At 51.3% G+C, this 18,218-nt stretch overlaps 1 protein-coding gene across 4 annotated transcripts in view; it reads left to right on the top strand.

Annotated features, from left to right (window-relative positions):
- Window positions 1-17,999, top strand: part of otud5a (OTU deubiquitinase 5a) — a 40,411-nt gene extending 22,412 nt beyond the window's left edge. For 2 of the 4 annotated variants that reach the window (XM_072246745.1, XM_072246744.1), the window contains exons 3-9: window positions 5,745-5,809; window positions 7,435-7,609; window positions 8,485-8,633; window positions 14,086-14,271; window positions 15,544-15,751; window positions 15,926-16,039; window positions 16,880-17,999. In XM_072246745.1, the coding sequence (XP_072102846.1) occupies window positions 5,745-5,809; window positions 7,435-7,609; window positions 8,485-8,633; window positions 14,086-14,271; window positions 15,544-15,751; window positions 15,926-16,039; window positions 16,880-17,004 (1,022 nt within the window). In that variant the 3' untranslated portion in view covers window positions 17,005-17,999. The remainder of the gene's footprint in view (window positions 1-5,744; window positions 5,810-7,434; window positions 7,610-8,484; window positions 8,634-14,085; window positions 14,272-15,543; window positions 15,752-15,925; window positions 16,040-16,879) is intronic. The other 2 variants (XM_072246746.1, XM_072246747.1) reach the window with 2 other exon arrangements.
- The last annotated feature ends 219 nt before the right edge of the window (window positions 18,000-18,218 follow it).

The following is an 18,218-nucleotide window of genomic DNA, read 5'->3' as shown; positions in this document are numbered from 1 at the left end:
TGAACCTCATCAGGTATTATAATAAACTGTTTTCCGAGCACTTCTCATCCAGACGGTGGAGTACAATGGGATAAAGTGCAACCATGAAAGTAAAATAAAACCAAACATGAAAATAAAAGACAAAAAAGATGTTGGTTAAAAGCAGGGCTAAATAGGTTTTGAGCTGGTGTTTAAAAATGTCAACTGATTGTAGATTTAAGTATCGAATTCCACCGTTTAGGAGTGTGCAGTGCTACGAGAAAGGCAGGTTACCTTAAACCCAGTCGCCTCGGGTGGGTGGGGCTCGTCAGCTGTGGTTGGCAGCTCATCTGTGAGAAGGAAAACTGTGCAATAGTTTTCCTTCAAACCAAGGAACCAGTGCGACCTACTTTAGGAGGAAAAGTCCGGAGCTGGAATCCCAAAAGCAGCCCTACGTTGAATTCTGGCAACTCCTGCGAGGTTGTCGGTGCCGAACTGTATCGGTCTCTGCCTTTGGGTTCATCAGCTGTGTGGAGAGGAGGAGCTTGCTTACTCTGGCTCTGGCTCGCTTATCATGCGGAACAAAATCCCTGGTTGATTGACCCTGATCAGCAGAGGGCCTCAATGAAGAGTCAGTGTTTCGGGACTGAGAAGCAAGGGGGAAAGGCTAGGGGGAGGGGAAGCCAGGTGTGCAAGAAAGGTAAAGGGCTGGGGAAGAAGGAATGTGGTGGGCGAGGGGAGTGGACCATAGGAGAAGGGGAACCAGGAGGAGGTGATAGGCAGGTGAGGAGAAGACGCAAGACGCCAGAGTGGGGAATGGGAGGGGGAGGGAATTTTTTTAACTGGAAGGAGAAACCGATGTTCATGGCGTCAGGTTGGAGGCCATGGAGATGGAATATAAGCTGTTGCTTGGCCACCCTGAGGGTGGCCTTACCGTAGCACAAGAGGCCATGGACTGGCATGTTGGAATGGGGATAGGAATTAAAATGGCCACAGAAAAGTTCCACTTTTGGTGCTCGACGAGAGACCTTGATTCCTTCCTCTCCAGCCCTTTACCTTTCCTACCCACTCGGCTTCACCTTTTAGCTATCCTTCCCCTACCCCCACCTGTTTATTCTGATGTCTCTCCCCTTCCTCTCCAGTCCTGACGAAGGGTCTCAGCCCAAAACAACAACCCTTCGTTCATTTCCGTGTTTTGTGTGTGTTACTGTATGTCCTGGGTGGTGTGAATGAGGATGCATCTTTACCAAAGGAGGTGTAAAGCACCTCTTCCTCCACCAGCCTGCAGGTCACCCTTGGGGCGGGTGTAGCACCTGCTTAGCCCCCTGATCAGGGTGTGTGAAGCCATGAGAGCAGGCGGTCGATATCACAGGCCCTGGTTATGATGTCAGGCAGACAGTCTCCAAAGAGTATTGATAATGGCTGGGGTCACCCATCTTGTAAAGACACTGCCCAGAAGGCGGCGATGGCAAACCACTTCTGTAGAAAAATTTGCCAAGAACAATCACGGTCCTAGAAAGATCGCGATTGCCCCGTTATACAACACAGCACATGGTGACTATCTATTCAAGTTTATTATAAACTTACTCATTTTTACATCTTGCACTATACTGCTGCCACAGAAGCAACAAATTTTGTGACATTTACGTCAGCGACAACACAGTAAACCTGACCTGATCTTGGTTCTGCCTTTGGACTGCGGGAGGAAACCGGAGCAGTCGGCGGAAACCTGCATGGTCACGGCGAGAACGTGCAAACTCCGTACAGCCAGCAACGGGAATTAAACTCAGGTTGCTGGTGCTGAAGTGGAGTCACGCTAACCGCTTCGAAAGGGAGCAAGCATAGAGGGAAGGTAGCCTCCCCCTCTTCCCAGGATGGCATCCCAGAATGGACAGTCATGGCCGGGGGAGCCTGAGGAATGGGTAGAAGGTACCATGGTGTAGACTCTACAGCAGAGGTTCCTGACATGTTTTTATGCCACAGACCCCTACAAGGAACCGAGGTGTCTGTGGACCCCAGGTTAGGACCCCTCTTCTGGGGTGGGGGGGTGGGGAGCAAGTCAGATATGAGCTCAGAATCATCAGATTTATTAACACTGACATACACAGTACAGACCCTTTGGCCCACAATGTTGTTGCTGACATTTTAACCTAATCTTAGATCAATCTAACACTTCCTTCCACGTAGCCTTCCATTTTTCTATCATCCATCTGTCTGTCTAAGAGTCTCTTAAGTGTCCCTAATATATCTGCCTCTACCACCTACCCCGCAGTGCATTCCAGGTACCGACCACTCTGAGTAAAAAAAATCTTTTATCTCTGACATGCAGCTCCCCCCCCCCCAATCACCTTAAAATTATGCCCCCTCGTATTAGTCAATTTCCACCCAGACAAAAAGTCTGTGGCTATCTCATCATCTTGTACAGCTCTGTCAAGTCGCTTCTGTTCCTCCTTCGCTCCAAAGAGACAAGCCCTTGCTCGCTGAACCTTTTCTCATAAGACAAGCTCTCTATTCCAGGCAACATCCTGGTAAATCTCCTCCGTGTCCTCTCTGAAGCTTCTACATCCTTCTTGGTGATCAGAACCGAACACAATATTCCAAGTGTGATTCTAACCGGAGTTTTATGGAGCTGCAACATTACCTCAAGTCGGGGGTGGGGGGGATTGGGGTACAGGGGGTAATGGGGACAAGGTCCCATTACCCATTAAATGCTCCCACTGGCGTGCATTTCAAATAGCCTCTGATAACCAAGTCCAGCCCTTGGCCTTCATGTGCGTCTTAGCTACTAAGCCTGTCGGAACCATTTCTACTGACAGAAGGGCCAAAGGCACCTTAAAACCAGTCACTTTTGGGCAGGTAGGACATGTCAGCCATGGTTGGCAGCTCATCTAGAAGGAAAACTGGTCTCAAACCTCCACTGCCTTACATCTATGTGCACTCTTTGGGAAAGGGTTCGGGAGTAAAAGCCGAGGGGAAAAATCCGGAGCTGCAGTCCCTGAGGAGTTGAACGCTGATCGACAACTCCTGATGCTCCGCTGGTGCCAAACTGTATCGGTCTCCGCCGTTCCCTTGGATTCATCAGCTGCATGGAGAGGGGGAGCCTGCTGTATGAGCTCCATATCGTGCATCCTGGCTTGGGTATCATGTAGACAACTAGGACACAATAACCACGGTCGTCCCTGACCAGTGGAGGGCCTCAAAAAAAAAAATAAAACATTACCTCGTGGCTCTTGAACTCAATCCCCCGACTAATGATGGCCAACACCTTCTTAACTACCCTATCAGCTTGCATTGTAACTTTGAGGGATCTGTAGACCCCAGGATCTCTCAGTTCCTCCGTGGACATCTGTGTCCCTGAGATAAGATAGAGACATACAGTGAAGAAAGTTTGGAGATGGACATTTCAGCTGGGTGCACTGACAGAGTTATGCAGGGTGCAGGATGCAGGAACGGTGCCAGTGAGGCCGATGGGAAGGGTGGCCAGGTCCACCCAGTGGCTGACGGTCACTACTCCTTGGTCCCCGTCAGGCCACCGTGTCCCCCACCACGTTCCATCACGGAATGGGGGTCCTTCTCCAATTCCACTTGGTGTCACAACGCTCGGGCCACCGTGACCGCCTTCCCTAAGGACTTGTACGTTCTCCCTGACACCGTGGCTTTCCTCCAACAGTTCAACCATGTAGGTTATTTGCTGATTGTAAACTGCCCCATGATTAGCCTAGGGTTAAAAATGTGGGTTGTTGGGTTGTCGGGCGGTGCAGCTCATCAGACCTGAAGGGCCTGTTCTGCACTGTTTTTCTAAATAAATAAAATTCACCGGGGGGGCGGGGAGCTGGCTCGATTCCACTGGGTGTTCCAGAGGGAGCATCTGGTAACCAGCATGGCCCTGGGAATTGAGGTAAACTGCAGGCCTTGCAGTTGTTGGAAGCAGAAAACAGGAAGAGGCCCTCAGAGACTGTTTTCCACTCAATCAGTTCCCTGGTCCTGTATTCTCCCACACCCACCTCCTCCTCAAACAGCACAGGGACATGCCCTTTTTTAGTTCAATACTTACCGCTGGAGTTTAGGGCACCAAGGAAGGTCCTCTGTGTCTGTCTGTATAGAAGGGTTCTTTCATTGCTGTTTCCATAACAATTTTGTTTGACCAGTCCAGGTTGTTAACCCTGAGCTGAACCCCCAAACCTGGAGGATCACTAAGTATGGCCTCTACCCTTTGACCTGTTTGACCTGTTCAGTGTTCGGTTCAAATTTGGCCCGTAAACTTCAATCCGGCTAGGCTTGTGTTTGGAGTTGTGGTTTGATTGAAACTGGATGGAACACAACACTGTACAGGCCGTTCAGCCCACAGTCATTTTAGCCCTTTAACTTCCTCCAAGATCAATCTCACCCTTCCCTCCCACGTAGCTGTCCAGTCTCTTAAATGTCCCTACCATATCAGCCTGTACCACCAACCCTGGCACCCACCACTCTGCGTAAATAAAACCTCCCTCTGCCATCTACCTTGGGTAGTGCAGGGTTCAGTATGACACTATTACAGCTCAAGGCAACAAGAGTTCGGAGGTCAGTCCTGACATTCAGCCCTGTCTGGAAGGAGCCCCTGTAAAATGCGTGGGTTTTCTCCGGGTGCTCTGGTTTCCTCCTACGGTCCAAAGATGTATCTGGTTAGCAAGATAATTGGTCATTGTAAATTGTCCTGTGATAATCGGGGTTTGTTGGGCAGCGAGCTCGAAGAACCTATTCTGCACTGTATCCGGACAAATAACCTCCCTCATGCTTTTCTCCAATCACCTTAAAATTATGCCCTTTCATATAAGCCATTCCCGCCCTGGGAATTAATCTCTGCCTCTTATCATCTTGTACACCTCTATCAAGTCACCTGTCATCCTCCTCCTCTCCGAAGAGAAAAACCCTATCCTAACATAGAGCAGTACTGGATAATGAGAGGATGTGGGACTGCCCTGACTGAGGGGTCACCCATTTGGACAGAGACGAGGGTGGTCAGTTTTGTGGGGCACTTTCAGGAGGTTTGAGAGCAGGAGGGTTAGGTGTGTGCTAAGGAAGGAGGTACCTGGTGTCGCAGAAATGCAGAGTCGAGCTGAGAGCTGGTTCACCCGTAAGATGCTGTCCTGTCGGTGTTACGGAAGTTGCTGGTTATGCTGCAGAAGAGGTTTATCAGGATGTCAGTTATAGAGAGCGAGATGGGGTGGGGAGGGCTTTTTCGTTTCACCAGCAGCGAAAGAGGCCGAGGGGGTGATCTGTGGGTATGTCAAACGAAAATCGACAGATTCCATTTAATTATCACGTACAGTAAAATGTGCCGTGTGCGTTCACCGATCCACACATTCCGTCGCCCAGCTGGCAGAGGGGGCAGTCTGTAAGTGTCTCCACAGATGGGTGAAGTCGGCATCTTTTCTCCCCCCATGGGAGGGGTATCAAGCACGTGGACACAGGTTTAAGGAGAGCGGGACGAGTTTCAAAGGGACACGAGGTTCTGCAGATGCTGGGAATCGTCACACACACACACAAAATACCGTCTAACTTTTCATTCCCTTTCCTTGGGGTAAAAGACTGTGTGTCACCCTGTCTTTACCCCTCATAATTCTGTAAAGCCACCCGAGGAGTGACGTCCCAGCCTCGCCCTTACACTCGGACCCTCGCGTCCTGGTAATGTGTGGCAGGTCAGGCTGGGTGGATGGGGGAGATCTGCCCCCTGCCCCCGAGCGCCGAACGGTACAGCGAGTTGCTGCGATGGGCTATTCCTCCTCACCTCTCCTCCTCTCTCGCAGCGGACCAGGTGTACGGCGACCAGGACATGCATGACGTGGTCAGGAAGCACTGCATGGACTACCTGGTAAGAGAGAACCCAACAACTCCCACCCCACCTCCCATCCTAGTCCCCTGGGTCCTGTCTCCCCACCCTCCACTCCAGTACAGACACTAAGCCTCCAACCCCCACCATCATCCCCACCCAAAAAATATATTATTTGCTCTCCTGCCAAAATAATATAAGACCCCAACAAACCTCGCCTGTGATGGTCGGACCATGTGGGCATCACGGCCAAGAAAGCTCACCAGTGCCTCTCACTTCCTCGGGATGCTGAAGAAGTTCAGCACGTTCCCCCGTCAGCTCTTCCCAATTTTTAACAGTGCACCATAGAAAGCCTCCTTTCAGGCTGCGCCGTGACTCTGTACGGCAACTGCTATGCCCGCGGCCGCAAGGAACTGGAGAGGGTTGTGAGCACAGCTCAGCTCATCACAGAAACCAGCCCCCATCCCCTCCATGGACTCAGCCTACACTTCCCCCTGCCTTGGCAAAGTGGCCGGCATCAAAACCCCACCCACCCCGGCGTCCCCTCTTCTCCCCTCCCCCTCCGGGCAGAAGATACTGAAGCCTGAAAGTGCGTGCCACCAGACTTCTACCCCGCTGTTATCAGACTACTGAATGGTCGCCAGGTATGATCGGATGGACTCTTGATCTCAGAATCTTCCCTCTTCGTGGCCCCTGTACCTCATTGTCTGCCTGCTCTGCACTTTCTCTGTAATTATAACATTCGTTTCTGCATTCTGTTATTACACAGTGCAGGCCCTTCAGCCCACAATGTTGTACCAACCTTTTAACCTTCTCCAAAGGTCGGTCTAACCCACCTCCTCACATGATCTTAACCCAGCATTTTTCTATCAGAGTCTCTGAAATGTCAGTAATGTATCTGCATCTTTCACCACCGTTGGCAGCCGTTCCGCTTTCTGTGTAAAAGAAACCTACCTCATTATCTCCCCTGTACTGTCCTTCAATCACCTTAAAACTATACCCTCTTTTATTAGCCATTTCTCCCTCATCTCTCCATGCCTCTTATCATCTTGTACATCTCTATCAAGTCACCTCTCATCCTCCTTTGCGCCAAAGAGAAAAGCCCTAACTCGCTCAACCTTTCCTCATGAGACACACGCTCTAATCCGGATAGCATCCTGGTAAATCACCACTGCACCCTCTAAAGCTTCCACATCCTTCCTATAATGAGATGATCGGAACTGAACACGGTACTCCAAGTGCGGTCTAACCAGAGTTTTATAGATTTGCAATGTTGCTTCGTGGCTCTTGAACGCAATCTCCCAACCAATGAGGACCAACACACCTCAGGCCCTCCTAACCACCCTATCAACTTGGGCAACTTTGAGGGATCTGTGGACGTGGACCCCCGAGACCCCTCTGTTCCTCCACGCTGCTGAGAATCCTGTCATTAACCCAGTAGTTCTGTCTTTAAGTTTGACCTTTCAAGGTGACTCTCTTCACATCTTGCTGGTTCAACTTGATCTGCTGCTTTTCATCCTGTCAACATCCCATTTTAACCTAAGGCAACTTTCCACATGACGCCTAGTTCCAGCAAACTTTGCGTCAGCAGTTACAATTACCTTGCACTGACGCGGTCACTGTACCTGGGTAGAGATGCCAGTAACCAGGTTTCCCTGTGGGCACAGGTGAAGAACGCAGACTACTTTTCCAACTACGTGACCGAGGATTTCACCACTTACATCAACCGCAAACGGATCAGCAGTTGCCACGGCAACCACATCGAGATGCAGGCCATGGCTGAGATGTACAACCGGCCGGTGGAGGTGTACCAGTACAGTGCGGCAGGGCCGGACAATCTTGGTATGGAAGCCCCACCCCACTCCGTCACGATCTGTCTGTCCGCCCAAGCGGTCACATCGCTCTTCCTGCCACCACCCCTACTGGTGGGGATGCACCAGTACAACGCGGCAGGGCCGGACAGTCTTGGTATGGGAGACTGTCTGTCTGTCTCCCTCTCTCCACTCTCCTATCACTGACCCCTGTTCCCTCCCCCCCCGACCCACTCACTGATCGATTTGAGTGTCTCCTCTTCCCCCATCACCCGACGTCTGTTACACCCCCGTCCCTCCTTCACCTCCCAGTGCTGTCACTGCCTCTCCATCTGTTTAACCCCTCCCCCCGCCCACCCTCAGTCAATCTCCCCTGCAGCTACAGTGGAGATTTTGTACATTGTCAGGGCTCCTATCACTCCTTCCGCATTCACCCTCGCCTCCCTCCCTGTCCCTGGAGGAGCGGTGAACTGTAAAGGTGTCATGTTGTCATAGTCTCTCCCACACATCCCCCCAACTCCCTCGCCCTGACCCGTCTCACCCCCTCCACAGCCTGAATTCTGCCCTCCTCCCTCCCAGCCCCTCCTTTCCAGCCGACCCAGTTCCAGTGGTGTTGGCCATGCAGCTCTTCGAGTCGTCCCTCCCACCACAGCCCTGACTGATCGACTCCTCCTCTGTGATAGATCCATACCATTACCCGAAATCCTGGCCACCCACGGCTTCGCAACGTGCACGGACTGCCGGGTCCCTCCACCGCCACCCTCCCTGGGTTCCTCCTCGTTCACCCTCAACTGCAGCCTGACCATTTGCGGGAGCTTGCTGTGCGTGGGTTGGCTCGGTGAGGGGCGGTTCTGGGGAGCTGGCCCACGGCACCTGATGCCCTCTGCTCTCTCACCTCTCCGGCAGAACCCATCAACACGTTCCACGGCATCCACCAGACTGAGGATGAGCCCATCCGGGTGAGCTACCATCGCAACATACACTACAACTCGGTGGTGAACCCCAACAAGGCCACCATTGGCGTGGGGCTCGGCCTTCCCGCCTTCAAACCCGGCGTGAGTGATCTCCCTCTGCTCTTATGGGCAGCTTTATAGTGGGGGGGGGTGGGAAGGGGGGGCGTCGGATTCATAGTTGACACAGCGTGCTGTCGGCCCCTTCGCTGTCATACTGACAGCGGCCCTGGTACCATCTGGCTGTGCTTGGCCCACGATCCCTGTAAAGTTGGGGTTCTTAACCTCTATGCCATGGGCCCCTTTGGAAGTCTGGTGCAGCCTATGAACCCATCTCAGAATAACGTATTTCAATATAGAAACAAAAATACAGAGGATTACAAAAGAAACCAATTATATTGAATACAGTTATCAAAATATTAAAAAAAAACCTAATTTGTGATGTGGTAATATATCTGCTTCTTTATTAAATACCAAGTAGTGATAAGGGGGCCACACAGCTGCGTAATGGTTAGCACGGTGCTTTACAGCACAGGCAGCATAGACTTAATTCCTGCTGTTATTGGTGAGGAATTGGTATCTTCTCCCCGCTATTGTGTGGGTTTCCTCCGGGTGTCCTGGTTTCCGCCCACTGTCCAAAGACGTACAGCTTGGTAGGTTAATTGGTTATCGTAAATTGTCCTGTGATTTTTTTTATTATTGAGATACAGCGCGGAATAGGTCTTTTGGTCCCTTCGAGCTGCGTCCGATTCCACCCTCATTTAATCACGAGACAATTTACAAAGACCAGTTAACCTACCAACTGTATACCTTTGTCTTCTTTTCCTCTTGTTCTACCTCAATGCGCAGTGAAATAGACCATATAGGAGCAGAGTTAGGCCGTCTGGCCCACCGAGTGTGCTCTGCCATTCAATCATGGCTGATTGTATTTTTCCCCCCTCCTCAGCCCCACTCTCCAGTCTTCTCCCCATAACCGTATCAATCTTTGCCTTAAATACATCCAACGACCTGGCCTCCATAGCTGCCTGTGGTACAAATTCACCACCATTTGGCTAAAGAAATTTCTCCACATCTCGTTTTAAAGGAAAACCCCTGTATCCTGAGGCTGTGCCCTCTTGTCCTACACTCTCCCACCATGGGAAACATCCTTTCTACATCTACTCTGTCTAGGCCTTTCAACATTCAAAAGGTTTCAATGAGATCCCCCCCCACCATCCCCTAAATTCCAGCGAGTACAGACCCAGAACCATCAAACATTCTTTATATGATAAACATTTCATTCTCAGAATTATCGTTGTGAACCTCCACTGAATCCTCTCCAATGCCAGCACATCTTAGATTGTTCACAATACTCAAGGTGAGGCCTCGTCAATGCCTCGTAAAGCCTCAGATTCACATCCCTGCTCTTGTATTCTAGACCTCTTGAAATGAATTCCAACATGGCATTTGCCTTCCTCTCCACAGACTCAACCTGCAAGTTCGCCGTTAGTTGTTCTGCACAAGGACTCCCAAGTCCCTTTGCATCTCAGATTTTTGGATTTTCTCCCCATTTAGAAAATAGTTTGCACATTTATTTCTCCTACCAAAGTGCATGACCATGCATTTTCCAACACTATATTTAATTTGCCACTTGCTTGTCCATTCTCCTAATCTGTCTAAGTCCTTTTGTAGTCTACCCATTTCCTCAACACTACCTGCCCCTCCACCAATCTTCGTATCATCTGTAAACTTGGTAACAAAGCCATCTACTCCATTATCCAAATCATTGATATACAGCATAAAAAGAAGTGGTTCCAACACCAACCCCTGCAAATACCATTAGTCACTGACAGACAACCAGAAGAGGATCCTTTTATTCCCACTTGCTGCCTCCTATCAATCAGCCAATGGATAGAGCAGTAACTTTCCTGTAATACCATGGGCTCGTAACCTGGTAAGCAGGCTGGTGTGTGGCACCTTGTCAAAGGCCTTCTGAAAATCCAAGTATATAACATCCACTACATCCCCTTTATCTATCCTGCTTGTAATCTCCTCAAAGAATTCCAACAGGTTTGTCAGGCAAGATTTTCCCTTTAGAAAACCATGCTGACTTTGACTTTTCTTGTCCTCTGTCACCAAGTACTCCATAACCTCATCCTTAACAATTGACTCCAACATGTTCCCAACCACTGAGGTCAGGCTAACTGATCCATAATTTCCTTTCTGCTGCCTTCCTCCTTTCTTAAAGAGTGGAGTGACATTTGCAATTTTCCAGTCCTCTGGCACCATGCCAGAGTCCAATGATTCTTGAAAGATCATTGCTATTGCCTCCACAGTCTCTACCGCTACCTCTTTCAGAACCCTAGGGTGCACTTTATCTGATCTGATTGACTTGTGCACCTTTCAGTCTTTCAACATTTTGAGCACCTTTTCCCTTGTAATAGTAACTGCACTCACTTCTCTTCCCTCACACTGTTCAACACCTGGCACACTGCTAGTGTCTTCCACAGTGAGGACTGATGCAAAACACTCGTTCAGTTCATCTATCATCTCCTTTCCCCCGTTATTATTTCTTTGGCCTCATTGTCTAGTGGTCCAATATCCACTCTCATCTCTCTTATTTTTTATATACTTGAAAAAGCTTTTTCTATCCATTTCCATACTGTTTGCTGGCTTGCTTTCATACTTTATCATTTCTGTCCTAATGACTCTCAAAGTTGCTCTCTGTAGGTTTTTTAAAACTTCCCAATCCTCTCTCTTTCTGCTAACTTTTGCTTTGTTGTATTGCCTCTCTTTTGTTTTTACATTAACTTTGACTTCCCTTGTCAGCCATGGTTGTACTATTTTACCGTTTGAGTATTTCTTTGTTTTTGGAATACATCTATCTTGCACCTTCCTCATTTTTCCCCAGAAACTCACGCCATTGCTGCTCTGCTGTCATCCCTGCCAGCGTCTCCTTCCAGTTTACTTTGGCCAGCTCCTCTCTCATATCACTGTAATTTCCTCCACTCCACTGAAATACTGTTACGTCAGACTTTACTTTCTCCCTATCAAGTTTCAAGTTGAACTAGTCATATTGTGATCAGTGACTGCTGAGAGTTCCTACTTTAAGCTCCCTAATCGCCTCCGGTTCATCACACAGCACCCAATTAGCTGATCCCCTACTAGGCTCAATGACAAGCTGCTCTAAAAAGCCATCTGCTAGGCATTCAACAAACTCTCTCTCTTGAGATCTATTTCCAACCTGATTTTCCCAATCTACCTGCACGTTGTAATCTCCCATGATTATCATAACATTGCCCTTTTGACATGCCTTTCCTATTTCCTGTTGTATTCATATACTAGCTACTGTTTGGAGGCCTGTCATCAGAGGCCTTTTACACTTGCAGTTTCTTAACACAACCCACAAGAATTCAATAGACAATAGGTGCAGGAGTAGGCCATTCAGCCCTTCAAGCCAGCACCGCCATTCACTGTGATCATGGCTGATCATCCACAATCAGTACCCCGTTCCTGCGTTCTCCCCATATCCCTTCACTCCGCTACCTTTAAGAGCTCTGTCTAACTCTTTCTTGAAAGAATCAAGAGAATTGGCCTCCACTGCCTTCTGAGGCAGAGCATTCCACAGATCCACAACCCTCTGTGTGAAAAAGTTTTTCCTCAACTCCGTTCTAAATGGTCTACCCCTTATTCTTAAACTGTGGCCTCTGGTTCTGGACTCCCCCAACATCGGGAACATGTTTCCTGCCTCCAGCGTGTCCAATCCCTTAATAATCTGATATGTTTCAATCAGATCCCCTCTCATCCTTCTAAATTCCAGTGTATACAAGCCCAGTCGCTCCAATCTTTCAACATAGACAGTCCCGCCATCCCGGGAATTAACCTCGTGAACCTACGCTGCACTCCCTCAATAGCAAGAATGTCCTTCCTCAAATTTGGAGACCAAAACTGTACACAATATTCCAGGTGTGGTCTCGCCAGGGCCCTGTACAGCTGCAGAACATCTTCCATTCCTAAGTCACATGATCTGATGCCATTCGTTGCCAGGAGAGCCATGCCACCCCCCCACCTACCTTCCTATCCTTCCGATACAAAGTGTAAATGATCTGTATGGATGCACACAAAACAAACTATCTTCACTGTACCTTTGGTACCTGTGATGACCGTGTACTGATTTTGGAGCCTCTGCCCAAGAGCATTCACCCTGTCTGTGCTCCTCAATGGCGGCAAGTAGATAGGTTGAATGCACCTGCAGTGAACTTCTACAGGAGGATTCAGAGCAGACCCTTTCCAAGATATCCAACTGTGCCGAGCCCCTGCTTGATTCTTTCCACTCCATCTACCTGGCGCGATTTTGGTATGGAACACTACAGCACAGTACAGATCTCTGGCCCACCATGTTCTGCCAACTTTCTAAACCAACTCAAAGATCAATCTAACCGTTCCTTCCCACGTAGACCTCCGTTCTTCTATCATCTATATGCCTATCTAAGAGTTAAATGCCCGTAATGTATCTGTCTCGACCACCACTCCTGGCAGGGCGTTCCACACACACACCACTCTCTGTTTAAAAAAAAACTACCTCTGACATTCCCCCCTTTACTCCAATCACCATAAAATTATGCCCCCTTCTATTAGCCATTTCCACCCTGGGGAAAAAGTCTCTGGCTGTCCACTTGAACAATGCCTTCTCATCGTCTTGTACACCTCTGTCAAGTCACCTCTCATCCTCCTCTCCGAAGAGAAAACTGTAGCTTGCTCAACCTATCTTTATAAGGCACACTCTCTAATCCAGGCAGCATCCTGGTGAACCCCTCTGCACCTTCCCTAAAGCTTCCACATCCTCCTTATAGTGAGGAAACCAGAACTGAATAACCAGGAGCTTATAGATCTGAGGAAGATTACTTTTTGCCGGGAGGGAGAGGTGGGGTCGGAATTTGGAACTCAGGCAGTGAGTTGAACGTTGAACAAGTTTCCAGACCTGCAGTTGAAGGCACAGATGCAGGAGATTCTGCAGGTGTTACAGATCTTGAGCAACACACTCAAAATGCTGGAGGAACCAAGCAGGTCAGGCAGCGTCTGTAGAGGATCTTAGCCCGAAATCTCGATCGTTTATTCCCCTCTGTAGACGCCACCTGACCCGCTGAGTTCCTGCAGTGTTTTGTGTGTGCTGATCAGATCCGCGAGCCCCCCCCTCCAATGGACGGATTTACACCAGATCGGTTACTTCACTGTCACAGGGAGCTTGCGACATAGCCCGAACAGCTTGTGCTCCATATCTCACTGCCCTGACTTATGTGTCGTGCAGACAGCTGAGACACAATGTCCATGGTCTACCCCGTGTGACCACCGTGTCGCTGTCTGGCTACAGATTCCTGGCGAAATAGGCGCGACGAGGTTCTGAACTGCCAGGCCCACCCCACCGCAATGCGCCAGTCCCAACATTTTCCGCATCCCTCTGGACTTTGCCCAGGCATCAGGCTCGGCATTGTCAGCCTCTGAGAGGGGTGGGAGGGTGTACGGCAATACGGAGTCCTGCCGGGATAGCCTGCGCACTCATTGGCCGCCCCTCCTTCAGTCCGCAGATCAGTCACTGATGAAGAACGCCATCAAGACGTCGGAGGAGTCGTGGATCGAGCAGCAGATGCTGGAGGACAAGAAGCGGGCGACCGACTGGGAGGCGACGAATGAGGCCATCGAGGAGCAGGTGGCCCGCGAGTCCTACCTGCAGTGGCTGCGCGACCAGGAGAAGCAGGCTCGACAGGTCAGCGGGGTGGCGAGGGAGGGGTGGGGACTGGGTGGTGACAGTGTAACCCAGCGTGGAGGGGGACAGAGATGGTGTAACCCTGTGTGGAGGGGACAGAGATGGTGTTACCCTGTGTGGAGGGGACAGAGATGGTGTTACCCTGTGTGGAGATGGTGTTACCCTGTGTGGAGGGGACAGAGATGGTGTTACCCTGTGTGGAGGGGACAGAGATGGTGTTACCCTGCGTGGAGATGGTGTTACCCTGCGTGGAGATGGTGTTACCCTGTGTGGAGGGGACAGAGATGGTGTTACCCTGCGTGGAGGTGGTGTTACCCTGCGTGGAGGTGGTGTAACCCTGCGTGGAGGTGGTGTAACCCTGCGTGGAGGTGGTGTAACCCAGCGTGGAGGTGGTGTTACCCTGCGTGGAGATGGTGTTACCCTGCGTGGAGGGGACAGAGATGGTGTTACCCTGCGTGGAGATGGTGTTACCCTGCGTGGAGATGGTGTTACCCAGCGTGGAGATGGTGTAACCCAGCGTGGAGATGGTGTTACCCTGCGTGGAGATGGTGTTACCCTGCGTGGAGATGGTGTTACCCTGCGTGGAGATGGTGTAACCCAGCGTGGAAATGGTGTTACCCTGCATGGAGATGGTGTAACCCTGTGTGGAGATGGTGTTACCCTGTGCGGAGAGGACAGAGATGGTGTTACCCTGCGTGGAGATGGTGTTACCCTGCGTGGAGATGGTGTTACCCTGCGTGGAGGTGGTGTTACCCTGCGTGGAGATGGTGGTACCCTGCGTGGAGATGGTGTTACCCTGCGTGGAGGTGGTGGTACCCTGCGTGGAGGTGGTGGTACCCTGCGTGGAGGTGGTGTTACCCTGCGTGGAGGTGGTGTTACCCTGCGTGGAGATGGTGGTACCCTGCGTGGAGGTGGTGGTACCCCGCGTGGAGGTGGTGGTACCCCGCGTGGAGGTGGTGTAGCCCCGCGTGGAGATGGTGTAGCCCCGCGTGGAGATGGTGTAGCCCCGTGTGGAGATGGTGTTACCCCACGGACGGTGCTGTGGTTTGATCCGGTGTGAAGTGGACTTTTTGATGGTGTAAGCCCACCCAGATAGGTTTGTGATGGTGTAAGGAGAAATGATGGCGTAAAGCTGTGGGAAGGAGTTGCAGCCCGCCGGAAGGGGGTGGTGACGGTGTAACCCTGTAGAGAGGGGAGTGCTGATGGGGTAACACTGTGGCGGCTGATTCTTCTCCCCCCCCAATTCTCACTGACCTGTGTTTCCCTCAACAGCCCCGGAAAGCCTCAGCCACCTGCAGTTCGGCCACAGCAGCGGCCAGTTCCGGCCTGGAGGAGTGGAGTGGACGGTCACCTCGCCAGCGCAGCACTGCCTCCTCACCCGAGCACCTCGAGCCCCACCTAGACACCGGAGGCAAACCCCCCTCCCCCAGCACTGCTGTCGCACTGGCCCTCGGCAAGCCCCCCTCGCCCTGTGCACCAGGTGAGTCGTCGCTTCCCGTCCGATCACTTGACAGCCTGCTGTCCCCACCCCACCATGACTACAACCCCTCCCCCCTACCACCGACTTCCCCTCCCCCCTCTACCCCCTCCCCTCTCCCCGCTCCCCAGGGTCTGTCAGGCACTGTCCCATGCCCTGTGCTGTGTCCCTCTGCAGGAACCAGCAGACAGATGTCCTCGGGCGGAGAGCGGGTCTCATCCCCGGCCGTGTCGCTGTGCCCCACCCTCGACTGTCGCGCCATCATGCAGCAGATGTCGCCCACCGCCTTTGGTGAGTGGGAGGGTGGTGCGCAGGCCAGACAGGGCGGTGGGTGGGGGTCTGTCAGTCTGCAGGGCGGGTGGGCAGGTCTGTCAGTCAGTGGGTCCGGCCCTCTGAGGCATGACCATGAGGGCTCCAGGAGCTCAGTGGTTGGGGCATGGGAGATGCAGCCAATCACACATGCTCAGACACACAGGAGCCACCAATCACGCCCACTCAGACACACAGGAGCAACCAATCACACCCACTCAGACACACAGGAGCAACTAATCACACCCCACTCAGACACACAGGAGCAACCAATCACACCCCACTCAGACACACAGGAGCAACCAATCACACCCACTCAGACACACAGCAGCAACCAATCATACATGCTCGGACACAGAGGAGCAACCAATCATACACGCTCGGACACAGAGGAGCAACCAATCACACCCACTCAGATACACAGGAGCAAGCAATCACAGATACTCAGACACACAGGAGCAAGCAATCACACCCACTCAGACACACAGGAGCAAGCAATCACACCCACTCAGACCACAGGAGCAAGCAATCACACCCACTCAGACACACAGGAGCAGTCAATCACACCCACTCAGACACATAGTAGCTCCAAATCCCACAAACTCAGACACACGCGTACACACACAGGCACGCACTCTCAAACTCACTCACTCATGTAGACACACACTCTCACACACCTACAGACACAGACAGGTGTGCACGCAGACACTGACGGGCGGTTGGCAGCTGAAGTAACCAAACTGGTATCATTAGTTTTAACCACACCTTTGTCTCTTCCTCCCACTTCCCTCTTCCCCCCTCCCCCCCTCCCCCACATCCCAGGCCTGGCTGACTGGGAGGATGACGAGATCCTTGCCTCAGTGCTGGCTGTGTCCCAGCAGGAGTACCTGGACAGTATGAAGAAGAGCAGGGAACCCCACAGAGAATCTTCACCAGACCACAGCTGATGGACTGCCCCCTACCCCACCCTGCCCTGACCCCCTCCCCACCAACACACACTGCCCCCCTCCCCCGCCCCGTGCTAGGCACAAGAGACTTTTCTTTTATTGACTAGATGCATGTACAGAGAAGCCATGGAATAATGTTGCACCCACCACGATACTGACCTGCCGTCTTCGGAAATATAATTTTGTGTTATTGGTTTGGCTCTGTTCTCTGCTCCGTCAGGGGTGTGAGAGGCAGTGAGCAGGAGAGGGAGGGGGGAGGCTGCTCCCTGCCCACGTTCAAGGAGCATCTTGATTCGGGAGATGAAGACGGCAGCTGGCTGAGTGTGTTCCCTCTCTGACCCCCCCCCCCCCACTGCCTGACTGGGGAGGGTGTGGACCATCCCCTGGACACTGGGCTTCACGTGGGCCACCTGGATGGACATCTCCCACAGCCTGGTCAGTGCTCAAGGCTGTCTGTTTACATGGACTGGAGTTGGTTCGTTATTGTCACAGGTACCAAGGTACAGTGAAGAGCTGCTCTTGCATTCTGTTCGTACGGATCAGATCATTGCACAGTGCATTGAGGTAGAACAAGATAGATTGTGAGGTCTAGAGTCCATCTTATCGTACTGGGGGACCGTTCAATAGTCTGATAACAGCGGGCTGGAAGCTGTCCTTGAGCCTGGTGGGACGTGTTTTCAGGCCTTTGTATCTTCCGCCCGATGGGAGAGGGGAGAAGAGAGAATGCCCAGGCCGGGCGGGGGTCTGTGATTACACTGACTGCCTTACAGAGGCAACGAGGAGCAGTCAGAGTCCGTGGCAGGGAGGCTGGTTTCTGTGATGTGCTGAGCTGTGTCCACAACCCTCTTCAGTTTTGCACGGTGACGGGGGGACGTGACTGTGATCCGAGTCCCCAGAGAGAAGCTGCTGATGTAGAAGTTGCTGTTCATCACGACGGGCGGGCATTCTGGAGCGCCCCGCGAGCCCAAAAGTAAATCACGTTTTTATACCCTGAAGATCAAAGGCTACAGCAAGTGATTGAATACAGTTTCAATAGTTGCAATAACATCGTTTGCTTCAATATTTTGGGTTGACAATGCTTCCTTTGAATTACTTATCTATAGTGGGTTCATATCTCTGAATGTCTTACCACCTCTGCTGGAACAATGTAATTCACACAGATGGTCTGAAAGCTTTCTAGGGATTGAGATCCCAGATACCCAAAATTTATGTTG

Source organism: Mobula birostris, chromosome 29 (genome assembly GCF_030028105.1).
Source record: "Mobula birostris isolate sMobBir1 chromosome 29, sMobBir1.hap1, whole genome shotgun sequence".
NCBI classification, from domain to species: domain Eukaryota; kingdom Metazoa; phylum Chordata; class Chondrichthyes; order Myliobatiformes; family Myliobatidae; genus Mobula; species Mobula birostris.
This window is presented reverse-complemented; position numbering and strand designations above follow the sequence as displayed.